This window comes from Haliotis cracherodii, unplaced genomic scaffold (genome assembly GCF_022045235.1).
Source record: "Haliotis cracherodii isolate W230 unplaced genomic scaffold, xgHalCrac1.p SCAF_2, whole genome shotgun sequence".
Classification (NCBI taxonomy): domain Eukaryota; kingdom Metazoa; phylum Mollusca; class Gastropoda; order Lepetellida; family Haliotidae; genus Haliotis; species Haliotis cracherodii.
This window is the reverse complement of record NW_027266275.1, coordinates 42,310,891-42,325,425: the sequence shown is the minus strand read 5'-3', so window position 1 is coordinate 42,325,425 and position 14,535 is coordinate 42,310,891. Positions and strand designations below refer to the sequence as shown.

The 14,535-nt window shown below is 41.4% G+C and overlaps 1 protein-coding gene across 14 annotated transcripts in view; it reads right to left on the bottom strand.

Moving 5' to 3' along the window:
* Positions 1–14,535, bottom strand: part of LOC139468118 (paired box protein Pax-2a-like) — an 86,261-nt gene that overhangs the window by 10,253 nt on the left and 61,473 nt on the right. For 12 of the 14 annotated variants that reach the window (XM_071249868.1, XM_071249870.1, XM_071249871.1 and 9 more), the window contains 5 exons: positions 9,605–9,804; positions 3,578–3,645; positions 3,209–3,422; positions 2,661–2,768; positions 537–758 (listed from right to left, as the gene is read on the bottom strand). In XM_071249868.1, the coding sequence (XP_071105969.1) occupies positions 537–758; positions 2,661–2,768; positions 3,209–3,422; positions 3,578–3,645; positions 9,605–9,804 (812 nt within the window). The remainder of the gene's footprint in view (positions 1–536; positions 759–2,660; positions 2,769–3,208; positions 3,423–3,577; positions 3,646–9,604; positions 9,805–14,535) is intronic. The other 2 variants (XM_071249863.1, XM_071249874.1) reach the window with 2 other exon arrangements.

Genomic DNA, 14,535 nt, shown 5'->3' with positions numbered 1-14,535 from the left:
ATAATGATAAGTTATCAATTAAGACATGTAACAATCAACCATTTCTTGGCAAGTGAGCAATGTTGATGTCATTGATTCCCGTTCACCAGAAATGGTGTCGAAATGGATCAGATTAGTGTTTGTTTGGAATGAGAGGAGAAGGCGTGGTGACTCCGTTGTACCAGATTACCTGGCATGGGAACAACTGACTGCTAAATGACAAGTTGGTTACAGTAATCAACAACCGATCACCCCGTGGCGTGACCATTACGAATTATGCGTGTCAGGGGCTGAAATAATAGTCGGCCTCTGTGAGTATCATCCCCGATAAACAAAACAGAGTTCATTATTTCAGGATTACCTTTGAAAGACATGTCGTAACAGGACAAATAATATAGATTGTCGTGCATTTACCCTGTACAACAAATCACATGCTTATTCATGCAACATACCAAAACGTGACGAGAGTATACATAAATACATATCTACATATACATACAAAATGGCGTGCACAATATCAACCAATAAAACGAGCTGTAACAACAAGCGACGCTTACTTGAGAAGGTTTGTCCAATGGGCGGGAGCGGTGCATAAGTCTGACTGATGGGAGCTACCGTGGGTACCGGTTTGAGCTCGGTAAAAGTCGTGTTCCCAGAATTGTTTGGAGTCCCGGGCTTGGAGGGTGGGGAGGGGTTATTGTTGTTGATGTTGTTGTTGTTGGTAGTGGTATTATTGTTGTTGTTTGATGGTGAGGAGGAGGCGGCTGGGGTCACACTGGCTGCAACACGATACACCGCATGCGGGGTCATGCCACTCAAACGGGATGACGGGAGTACATATACATTGCACTAGCTAACAATGTCAATTTCACTACATTGCATTACAAAAACACATTTACAGATCTCGTTCAACTCAGAATACCTTAATGTATCACACCTATCAAGGAAACAAATGATGTGCCGAACTGAAATGGATCTAAAAGAGCAGTTCCTTTTAACCGTAATTCGCTTTTGACCTGTTCATTTCGAATCAGAATTGGCTTGCTATAACTGATATATCCTATTGCGTCATACTCCATATCATTTACATGTTAAGAATAATAAATGAATTATTAACACATAACGGTATTTTACTCCCTTGAGCGAGATCTGCAGAGTGTAGAATATATCATACCAAAATACAAAACTACAAAACATATAACATTCAACAAAAAGCATCATAAGCAATATTGGCTTGAACCAGTTTCGACGTGAAAGGAAGGAGAGTTGTATTGGGAGAGAAACAGCTTGGTCAACCTCGGGGACGATCCTGCTCCTTAATCGTGTCTAAGTGGGAAGCACTTCAAAACATTCAGATGACAAGTTTCTATCAATACATGTCCCTGCCATCTAATCATGCCATTGTCTCAACACACAAAGTCCGTTATAGCAACATTTGTCACCCTTGTTGGGTATTCACACAAATGAGGCAAATGAGCGCACTGACATCCAGGTATTGTTGACGATATGCGGGCGCCCCTCCCACAAACTCTGTGCGAATCATTTCTAAATAATAGCAAAGTCATTCAGATTTTTAATTATTTTTCTTGACAAAATTAATTATGCAGTCGCTGCTTCAAAATATGTATGCCACACGCTGCGTAATTCCCGAAACGAACTCATTATGATGGACACTTTCTGTGACATTATAGTCAACAAGAGTTACGGCCCCTGGTTCCGCTCTTCTGACATCGCGGACCCAAAAAGCCAGTGCGTGACGAGAGGCGAGATTCTCGGCCACTCTCGCATTATCTCTTGCGATTGCCAATAAATCTCCTTTCATCTTTAATTGCTTACATCTTGATCAAATAGCGTTTCAGTTCACGATAGCACCAAGCAGAAGCAAAGTTGTCTGCGACTAATAAATGCAATTAGTTACAATTGATTCTTTATACGACGGTTTATATATGGCGCATGGAGATTTGGAATGAGCCATCGGCATGCAATGGGAGCATCCGTCTCGGGGCTGATAAAGATGGGCGACTGAGGAACCTGGGCCGTATTCTTAAAGTCTCTAGAAGACAAGCAATGTGACAAAGAGGGAAATCCTTTTAGAATGCACACATTGATTCGACGCCACACGCGGTCTGCATCTGTAATGCAGTATTATATGTACAATTTACGAAGAAGATAGAGTTTCAGTTGGACGGCGACCAGAGTTGGAGCACTTCTGTTATCTCAGGATCTTAACGAGTCTTTTTCAGCTTAATATAATTTGTTTTCATCTGTGGTAATTTACTTTGCCATGCAGTACTCATAGAGGAAACTGATACCCCAATTAGGCGCTTGTTGGGCGAGGTACACTGGGAAAATAAGAATAACGGGACCAGAACGTATTTGGTTGTCAATTCTTCCAGAAATGGTCGATGATCTCCTATCCAGGCACTCGGTGTATGAGTTTCAAACAAGAAACAACTGATTGATCAGCCAATACAAATGGTCATCTAATGTAGAATAAGAGAGATAGGGGTCCCCCAAGGCGGCCTGCTGTTCTTTAGGCTTTCTTTTATTCGTTACGAAAAGTTAATGATTATCAAATGAAATTTAAACTTTACGAAAACGGCAGTGAAAAGTTAATGATTATCATATGAAAGTTAAACTTTACGAAACGGCAAATAAAAAAATGTTGGGTGTGGTTATACCTTCAAAATTACTGGGAGGGGTACTGGCCGTCTGAATGTTGTCATTAGCAACAGGGGAGACAACTGGCTTAGCTTCCGATCCAGCAGGAACCGTGTTTATATGGGCAACTGTACCTCAAAGAAATTCAACACAAATATTCAAGCAACTAAAAAGAACGTGTTTTACCAAAACTTAAAAGAAATCGATTTCACAACATTTATGTTAAAATAAGAATAGGTGCATTTGAAAACAAGTCAAGATCAACAGCATGCAAAGGAGATGTTACTATCTATTCACTTTATGCCTTACATCAGAATGAAACAAGGGCCATGAGAAATAAATAAAAGCAATGCCAAAATATTGCAAGGCCAGGGCGTATAACTTTCTTAGGTGAGTTGATGAGGCACAGGCCTGGCTAAGTGTTGCCTTGGCAAGTAAGGGACTGGGCGCAAAGTTCTTTCTGATATTGAGGCAATAAAGTTCTACATCATCCCTTTTCTTCTGGACATGCAAATCCTATATGACACAGAACATGAGACACACACCATGACATCAAAACAGGGCTCACCTATTGCGGGACTATAAGCTCCACCGGCAGCGTTCTCGCTCGTGTTTCCTGAGTGGAGGTATTCCTGTTTGATTTCTGCTGAGGCTGGGTTGGCTCCGAACTGGCTACTATAAGGGGCATGAACAGTCGTGAAAACTCCGTTCTGAAGAATCTCAGACTCCGTGCTGGCCTCTTCAGCTCGTGGTAACTTGGCCGGACGTTCGTACTCCCACATCTGACAAGAGTCATCGTTCTTTAAAAAGCAGTTTTTTTTGTGTAAATTCAATCTAACGAAGCAACCTGCACTTTGTCGTCTTTGTTGCGTATATAGTGAAAACGCTATCAACGCTTGAATATCATTTAGGATATTACAGAAACAATGGGACTTACTCCAATTCTGTTTTCACTGCTGCTCGCTCCCTCGTTACTGGCAATCCCATCCCGAGACCCGTTGTTTACTGAAATTACAAGAAAAAAGTTTTAATTATTGGAAATTCACACTATTATTAAAATGTTCAATGAAACATGATATATTAGTTGAGATGCCACTTGAAGTTCTTGCACTCAATGGCTTCCTATGGGTGACTAGGGTTGAATAATCCCTATGATGTGTTATTTTAAGGGTGAATGTATTGTTCTGTTGATTTGCATAGCCATGGAAGATGAGAGCTATTATTTCACGACTGCTAACGCCCAGTCAAAGAAAAAGGATATTGGAATTAGTTCAGGGTGAGCGATTAATGTTTTTCTTCATTGGGAGTCTATGGATGATTACCACATTTCTTTAATTGTTTTAAGAGTGTCGCCAATTTGCCTAGGACGGAGGATAACTTCCACTCCGATTGTTACAACAACCGCGAAGCAAACAGGAAACTGTCGTGAGAGAATCCCTAGCATGATTCAACCAAATAAATGGCCCTTTCTGGACTTCCAAACAACTTCCGGTCGAGGGGGTAAGCACGCGCAGAAAATGAGTCCCAGAAACGCCTCTTGCTTAGTGCCCTCCACATGAAGTTTTGTAATTACTACTAATTTCCTTCTGTCCTGTAGATTACTCGCCCAGTCCCCAACGCAGTTAATAGAACTCCGTTAGGAACATCCTGTGCTCTATCGTGTCGCGTAATGTACACCACTTCGCCGGAAGTGAATTCAATAGATCGCTCCGCCATTGCTGAAGCCGATATTGCCAACGTCCTTTTGTAGGGAACGAAAATTAACAGCTTTGGATTTATGTCGGCAAAACTTTGCCCGCTTTGACGTTAAATAAGCATTCTGCTTGTTAACGCAAACTCCACAAAGCCCTGGAGCGACTTAAGCTCTCGCAACACGCTGATCGAGTCCAGACGTAACAGTTATTGATGGTTTTATTGACTGTAGCCACACAACACCATGGCATTCATGAAAAAGATTCTGATGTCGTGAGGCTTTCAGAATCTCTTGTTTCCAATGCATTTCCCCTCTTGCACGCGAACGTCAAGACAAAAGAGCGCCAGTCAAACCCCAAGCCAAATTCTCGGCGGGCGGTTAGACGATGCTCTTAATTGACAAACGGATAAATTTCAAACCGATTAATAGCAGGAACCATACGACGTTTGATATGATAGACATTAGGCGACATGGCTACCCCCTCCACATGAAACCCGCCGCCAAATATAGGATTATTCACGCTACCAACCCTCGCCCTTGGAGCTACTGGACACGGTGTTAAGTGGCACTTCGTTTCTCCAACAAGGGGCTATTAGTGTATACAGACACTTGAGATTACTTGTGACAACTATTGACCAGTGTATCAATATAGGACCATTGGTCTATCTAGCCCCCGTTGAGATCGCAACATTACGTGCAGCAGAAAAGGCCGTTGGTTGCGTTGGCCAAACACGCATCAGCGAACTCTTTCAGTACCATGCTTTCGGTAGGACGTGGAAGACGTGTCATGTATGCTAACCTCTCATTTACGACAAAGCAGAAATATAACGATACCGCGGGGTATGTCGCAAAAACAATTTACATTGCCTTCGATATAGGGGCATAAGTTCCTACTTCTTCAATGTCGTAGCGATAACTACTGCCAGAGTACGGCGATGGCGAAGGTAGTAAAGTCACTTGTGGGATTAGGGAGATACAAGGTATTGTCTGGGACTTGTCATGGAACGACTCAAGAATGAGCTAACAAGACCTCAAACATATAAGATCTAAATATTACGACTTTTTGACAGCACATCTACCCAGCTGAGTGCAGCCGCGCGGAACCTCGTACTAAACGTCCCCGCTCGTAACTCTCTACCGCGCTGCCCCCTGCTCGCGAGAACACCGCTTTCATGCAGGATATTCTCAACTGCTCATTTGCGAGTGCTGTGAAAAGCAAAGACACAGCCAGTTTATACCTGACCCCCTGTCGAGGATTTTCCTCTATCTTACAAAGAGACATGATTTCCCACTATCGCGCTTTCACGTTAGATCCTATCGGAAATGGGGTTTCCTCACTGAAGTGCACTTAGTCGACTAACAACCATTTATAGCAGGCGCCGTATAAAGCGAGCACTGCCAACTAGCCCCGCGACTGCTTTATGCCGTGAAGCATTAATTAACGACTGTATTGGAAGCAGAGAAGCAGAATAAATAAGTTTCTATGGACTAGATTCAACGTGTTTTCTCCTATCCTCACAAGCGAGAGAGACCAATTGGCGGGAAGCTTTTTCTCCGAAGCCTTCAATGGCGATGCTGACGATTCATTCTCACCTTCCAAATTGAAAGTGATAGCGAATTAAAGCTCAATAAATTCCATTCTTTACAGTTACTCGGCAAAAACACGTCTGTCTCGCAAGAAATGTATTTCAGCGTTGATGGTGAGCAGCCTACGATGTCAAACTTCACGTGCGGTACAATGGCGGAAGCGCGTGCAGTGTTGATCGTCTGCCACAGTGCACGCGCGGCGGTGTTGGGAGAGAGAGCAGCCGGCTAACATGGGAACATGTTGTACGGAGGGGAGATGACAGAATGTACAAATTTTGTTTGATGTACGGTTGGTTGCCTCTTTAAGCGTTTTGCTTCATAAGTGGGTCTGCACTTCGCCACACATCACTGGTTATCTTAGCGCAGGGCAAAACGGGATAGACCCAGGCACGGAGCTTCAATGCAAGCGCACACCCTATTGCGGCTTTGCTAGAGTATCGAACTCGTGGCTCTTAAACGTCGGCTAACACTTTCTTTTGAACCATGAAAAGAGAATCAATATAATATTACGAGTGTGTGTATATACTAGGTTTAGCCTCGGCAATGGCAAACAGCTTGTATGGGTAATAAGCCGCCACAAAATGCATCGTCGTGTACGACAAGAGCTGCGTGAACTCCGGTAAATACACTCCGTTTACACAACGCCAACCCTCAAGTGGGCAGACTTAAGATAACTGTGGGGTCACGCCCCGTGGCATCATAAATGTCTTTAATAGCCGCTCGCAAATACTGAAGAGCAATACCCTGCTTGAACACATTCAGTTTCCTATACAATTAGATAACCCCTCTCTCATCAATATCCGTTCTGGGGTTGTTGATTTCAACAACTGGGAACAGAGTGGAACATGTAAACATTATATTTCTCCGTCTGTCGACACGTGTCAGCAAACGCAGGCGTCGGACATCGACCAGTTATAGATAGTAGACAGCAGCGAAGCAGGTACAGTCAAAAACCGATGTCGAAGTTTAAGGGACCTACGTAAATACTTAAAGAGTTATTCGAGGTTCGACACAACCGAAAATGATAAATAAAGAAGGAATACGCAGGGACCATGTTTTTACTTGGAGACAACCGTAAGTTCGACACAAAAGTGTTTGACTGTAATTTGCCAGTTGATGCATTCATCATACCTCGAGATGACAAGACATAGTCGGATACATAGCACATTGAAGTATGCAGCATTAATGCAGCATTAATGCAGCAGCACATGCTTGTGTCGGCCATTGCATCATGAGACTTGTATTAGCAGCATGCTGGACGTTGTTTGGTGGGAATCCAGAACGCAGAAGTATTAATTTGAATCTACCAGGTTTATGAAATATTAGTTGAGGTAACTAATCTTCAAACAACACGGCTATAATATATCCTGAGAAGATGGGTCGACCGAATCTCTTTGATATCAGACCAGGGCACTATTCCAAAGGCCGCCTTGTGGATGTGGAGGGGACTCGACCCAATCCAGCAGTGAGTTACAGTGACAGCAACAGAACGACAATGGAATACTCTCTGTCACGTACAATAGTCACCAGACTCCCTCAAACAGTTAACGAGGTCTCGGACAATCCGACCCCTGATGGCCTATGGAAACATTGATTCGTCCCCCGCTGGGCCAATGGCCTTCAATGTGCCTTCCGTCGCTTGGTCATCGGGGTGTCAGGTTTCTACCGTAGGGACCAAACGCACTCTACCTGTCGGACAGGTGACGTTTGAAGTTAATTGAGCATTTCAGTATTGGTACCGAGCCTCGGTCACCGTACACACACGTTACATCCAAGACAGCGAGCATTTAGACCATCCATTACCACTCATTTGAGGACGTCTCTCGTCCACGTTTGCTTGTCGGCCTTTCAAGCGAAATAAATAATTCAGATGTTGCTTTCACAATCTCGGAGTCAATTTTCGTGATTAAATCGCCGTTAAACTCTCTCTCTCTCCTCGGATCCACCTCCTGTGAGATGGGGACTAGCGACAAACAATGCCACCACACAAACTATTATTTATTCATGTTGCTCGAGAGTTAGAAAATTGGGCCACACCCGATAGTGTTGGGGTCAGTGATTTCATGACAATATAAGGCCTGATAAACATTAAAGCAACAAATATAAACATCTCATTTTAACTTGAAAACGGACACTTGCAACAAACGCGCTAAAAACTTAAATGATGATATGAAAAATCTAATTTATTACATCAGATATTGAATTAACTTTATGATATGAAACTCGGAAATTGATTTTCGATTTCTCCATACGTTTAAATTTCACCAAGAATTCGATACAAATCGACATTAAATTTTCAGAATTTAACAAGCACGTCTACACGCGGTTTAATGTGTTTGGCTGAATGCCAGGTTCGAGATTACGGTTCAGAAATAGCTTTGTATCATTTCGAACAGCCAGAGAATTAGTATTGTTTTACTGGGATCATGTTCAGTTAAACCTGATCCCCTGTGTTAAACGGTGTACTGCGCGAGGCTGCGGTCGCATATCGCGATACCCCCTCGTGCCGATACCAGTGTTAAGTGTGGGCCAGCCACACAGCTGTGAAAATGTCACCGATTTTAGAAATATATATCGGACAGGGATCCACATTGTAATCTTTAATATCGTGTTTTAGCAGCCAGGCGCATAATTCCTTTAAGCTAGAGTGCGGAAACTCCATGCAACGGCGATAAAATACATTTTAATAATTGAAACTATTTTGAGAAGGGAAGTGTAAAGGATGTTTTGAAATCACGACATACGACGATAAAGTGAAGCATGATATGTCACGTGATCTGTCGTAGCTACAAAGCTAAGCACTAAGTTAACCCGTATTTACGAGTGTTCTAGCTACACCAGGTAGCCATGCTATACTTGCATTCATAGTCTACACGCATATGTATGTACTTCTCCAACTGACCCCTATGTTGAGCCGATGACTCAAGGTATCAAATCATGTAAGACTTATTGTCGGAATGAATAGCCTCTCATTTCGTGATTTAACATATTACAAATCTCCATTCAAACGTAAAAATAAATACACGGCAAACTTTCCTGACATTCATGTTAATATATAACTTTCTTCTGTAATATTTTCAAAGGCACATACTATGTACATGAATAGGCACACATAGTCTCCTCGTATTGTTTAAGTCAGGGCAAGGCAAGGGCGATTGAACGGCACAACACTTTGGTTGATGTGAACGCATTGTTTGAACATGCACTTCATCACCTCGCCTTATATTGGGTAAAACACATGGATATAACCCCCCATTTTGAAGTTCAGAGAAAGGGTAGTGGAGTGAACAACTTAAGTGCCAGGAACGCTCTGGTGTAGCCTGAAGGGAGCTTGTTATTTCACCGTTTCACAAAACACATTTTGTGAAAATATTGCAGTGTTATTGTCTGACCATAAAAAGGAATCAACCATATTTCCTATCAAATGTAATTACCCATTTCAAAATGTTGACATCAGAATCAATAAAACACAAAAGGAAGGTTGAAAATAAGTTACCACAATAACCCAGTTCACCTTAAAGTCGGACTGAATATTTGAGTTAAACCAATCATTGCACAGCCACACGCTCGCACAACAATAACATTAAGGTGGAAGCTTGATAAAACCCTAGTCGAGTTGTAAATGTGTGGGAAATACTTAATATTTAATGTTATTACTCTTATCAAACTTAAGTTGGTTCTGACCTTGTTCATTGTCGCCTTTCCTCTTGGCCGTCGTGGGCGTGTTGAGTATGCCGCTGATGGTGTAGCCACCCCCCGAAGAACGCTGAAGGATGTCCCCATTAGGTGACGTTGTGGGCTGACCGCTCTCTCCTAAACCGTTCGGACTGGACTGACCACTGGGAGACATCTTCGCTTTCTCAGCTGCGCGATTCCGGACAATCCTAAAAAAATGTATATGAATTAGGTAAATAAGAACATAAGAGTTTCATAATATCAACAGACATGATTAATACAATATAAATTAAATTAAATTTAGGAATATATGCACTGTGCATCTAGAACTAAACAGCCTACAACTACCTGGCTATCTGTTTTATAGGTAAAAGATAGGAAGCCTCCAGCACGACATGAACATCAAACACCTTGACAATGATTGTTTGTTAATCGTTTGCAAATGTTTGTTTGAACGTTTGATCCTTGTAATTTATCTTAACGGTACTTGATTCAATCTGCCGCTTGTCACGCATCAGAGCAAACGACTTCTATCAAAGTGAAGAACATCAGACGTATCTATCTTCCATACGATATCAAATAAACTATCTAATCGTTGAAGTAAATCCACGTATCATATTTACACGGGTTGAAGTAATGTACGGTACACTTGACTGGCCTCATCCGTCATAGCGGAATATCGATTGAATATTGTTATGAGTGCTTATGATGTGAAATACCTTTTCTTTGATGTTGATGTTGAAAGACAGACAAATGCTAATGTTAGTTTTTCTGTTACGTAATGTAGCATCGCGAGTGAAATGTACATGGAGTGTGGCTGTGACGACAGACTGTGTAAACACACGCCACTTTTTGTCAGCGTTAAGTGCGACTGGAGGATGATGATCCTACAACCAATTCCTCTGTAAAATATATGACTTCACTTGGATAATGCAACGCCGATACCAACACGAAGGTTACTCATTGAACTATCATCAATTCTAAACGAAGCGGGCATTCTGTGTACTGTGCTACCACCAGCCTGTATGGGATATTCAACATGGGGCGATTGAATGGCAGCATGTTTGTCTTTCAAACACCGTTCAAAAGCAAGAGTTTTTTATGACATAATTGTCAATGCATTAAAAGACCAGATATATTTTCTTTTAATTTTGTTTTCGTGTTATATGCATCAACCGTGTTGATGTACTAGCTACACAACTCAAACATCGTCTCCTGTAACATATGTTTTGGGAAGAAGGCTTAAACGTTGCTTAAACGCTTACAGAAACTCCCGCTGATACAAGCTGTGCCCAAGTCATCTGTACTTCATGTTTCATTACAATGAGGTATTCTGCGTCATTGCAAAAAACATATGTTTTGTGGCGAAAATTGCAACGGAGGAAGCAAAATATATTAACCCTGATTCCACACAACACTTCCATGGCACTGCTATGCAGAAACACGTTTTCCGAGCGTTATAATGGGTTCATGCCAACTCTGTATATAGAGAAAGTGCCAAAGCTGCTGGTGAAATCGACAAGCGGATCCGTCAAAATCAAACGCTCACATGACCTCTGACCTGTGCAACCTAAACAGGTGTAACTAAGGAGGGGGGTGGAATCCTCGTTTGGAAATGTGTTTCGGTTTTTAAGATTAAAATTCCCTACGGAAGACTGTATGATTGATGAGTGTCACGTGGCATCACATTAAAACAACCTCGTTTCTCTAATGTACTTCCAATATTTTCCTCGAGAGAGTTGAAACTTAAAACAATTCAATGTTTCCACTTTTTGTTGAACTTAACATACGTTCCTTGAACGACAATGGCAATTCAGAAATCAAAACCTTGTAAACTTAACTGCTATACGTACCTGGAGGAGATACCTAGTAACTACAATTACGTTGTCATAATTTTTCAGCCAAATATTGCTATCATATGTACCAATCGTTTGATCTAATATCAAATGTGCCAAATCGTTTAGAAATCTAACGACAGAAATAAGATAAGAAATGTATTTTAGCGTATCGTATAAAATCACCAAGAAACATGTGATTTTTCTAAATGGGACATGAAAATTGCCACTGGGATATGTTCAATGTTGAAGTGGAGAGTTGCCCCCGCCACAAGGGAGCTCTTTAAAATGTAAGTCAGAAAAGCGCTGAGTGTGAAAGCATTTTGTTTCCCGCGTTGCAGCATCGACGTATTCATATAGCTGTTTAAGCATTTAAGATCATGTTGATGAGGTGGCAAGACACTACCGTTGTCGTTGTTTAGATCTTTCATAAAGCTGGTTATAACATTGAAATATTTGATGAATTTTAAATCGATATGAAATTATTTCGCTTGACGGTTAACCAGATATGCTGTCTGCAAAGATGTACAATAAATCGTTACGAATATGTGGTAATTAATAAGATGATGAGTATTAATATTAATACAGGCTGATGAAACAACTCGCATGAGAAAAATTACGATGGAATATTATTCATCAACATTAAACTATGAAAACATTAAAAAACAACCCAATCGAATATTTTCTTCATAATTTGCTTTTTTCACATTTATTCATAATAATATTCCCATCGGCTTAAGTAGAATACTAAAATCATCATTTTAAAATTGTCAGTTTACAAACATACACATAACATTTAGCTCGTAAGGCACAGGACGACCGGTCTATCATTGTCTGAACAAACTAGAAACAATAAGAACTACAGCGTTGTAAATCAGCGACCTTCCCTTGCAAATGTATATGTATTGTCAATCACCAATACAAGGCAGCTTCAGTCGTGAAGGGACAAGTTTGGGCGAGGGGTGACATTTGCCAAAATAATCTGAACAATTTGTTAGCTGCAGTCATAAGTCAGTAAATCAGAAAGTATTACACACTAAATACATCTTCCTGTCTTCCAGCACATGTCGACTGTACTATATTACTTATAGACTAGTATTACTTATAGTTGTCATCTCTTTGCTCGGCAACGAAGACAAACTGCTTTATGCATTATGTTGATGTTCTAATACACAGTGTACCAACTTAAATAGAAAATAGGATAAAATGTTCAAACGAAATAATCGCTTATAAACTTCGTCAAAAGACGCCATTGTTTGAGACACTCCATGAACAGTGGTTTGATCAGTCTGTTTAGCAGTTGGGTGTTTTAGAAGACCACCCCTTCATAATGCAGGATCTGCCTGGTCTGTCGGGGGGTGCGGGAAGGGTCAGCTGATTGACCTGCGATACCCTGGCACCGGCCTAGTTCGGGGTATGCGTAATGCTACCTATTGTCAAACTCAGCCATGCTGTCACAGCACGCAAAGCTACACCTGAGACCCGTGTATGTAGTACGATACGTTTCCGGAGTTCACCGGGGACTTTGAGAAATTGAATGAAATATATCAAATGCAAAGTATTTTCAAACCAATGAATTTATACTATCTCCTTTAGAAACCCAACCAAGGATGAAATATGATATAGAAAATAGATATTTTATCAGTTTGTAAAATAACTTTTGGCGAACGGTATTCCATCTGTTTACTGTTAATGAAAATAAACTGAAATTATTCTTAATTAAATTTGTTAAAAATGTATTTGTTTAGCTTTAAGTAGTTTTGCTGGGGTCGCAACTGTAATAATTAATACTGTCAACAACGCCGGCATCCCACAGTACTGTCAGCTGTACCATCACGGACAAGCGGACTGTTATAGGTTCTATAATATTGGTATTTGTCAATAGGTCGTTAAACTGTCAAAACTACTGGTCTCGGTGTATCAAAGATCGCCCGAGACAATGTGGACCACAGACTGTTGCATGACGAGTGTGGACCGTCGACAGATTCGAGTCAGCCACAGGAGAGCCAGGTTGCTTGCCGTTATGAATACCTCTTCTAGATAATCGGAGAGCATTTGAAAAATTCATCAGTGCATAGCCTGAAGTCTTTAATCTTTGTGTCATCTGGCAGGGATTAACTTAACCCACAATAATTCATACTCGTAATGTTATAATTGGTGCTACCGTGTGCAAGGCGGAAACACTATAGCGCCTAATTTGGAGGACGATGAACGGTACAAATTTATCTCAGCTATTTGAAGAGTTGTAAATTTAACTTTCTTGACTAAAGAGCAATTAAAATGTACCTTAACGACAGGCGACTAGCACAATGTTCACATTGCTGATGACAAAATATTGCCTCACAAATGCAAGAGTTACGCGAGGGTTTCTGCTAGACTTCATCTCTTATCCTCGTCCATTGTTGCATTTAGAGAGCGTGTTAAACCGATCGAGAACAAATGTTCAAATATTCCTGCAGAGCGATGAGCAGAACTCATGCGGAATGGTTCAATTAACTTGATAGAAATTTAAGAACGAACAAATTCGGGGCGATGTATTTCTGTTCTCCCATATGGGGTGTTGGTGAGTGGGTATCAGCTAGGTATTAGCTTGGTATCAGCTGGGTATCAGCTTGGTACAGCGAAACTACCGTTCTGTATATGGCCACTGACCGACATATTCGACCAAACCAACTTAACGTCCACATCAAGACACGCAACGGTTGACGCCTGCGATGGCGAGAAGATGAAGAAACAGACCAGCAGATGGCTTATCGGGAGAATGTTATGCTTCAGTAAAACTCTATGGCATTTCAACTCTCAACCAGGCATTTGGATATGCGATTGAGCCAAGACATTAATTAAACACTCCTAATACCATCCTCGACTTCTGGCAATCATCGAGTTCGAATACAACGGGATCGAACTCAGTCTTCCACGGCGACATAATCACCCCGTGGAACGAGTTTCCCGATCTACCCTGTGTTCCACGCAGCCTGTCATCACGACCGGCTTTCTTTGGATGTGAACGGGGGCAATTTGGACAAATAGAATGAAATTTCGCGATTCGCTGGCTGTTCTAACATGCACGTGAAATATCATAACACATATTCTTTGTAGTTTTCT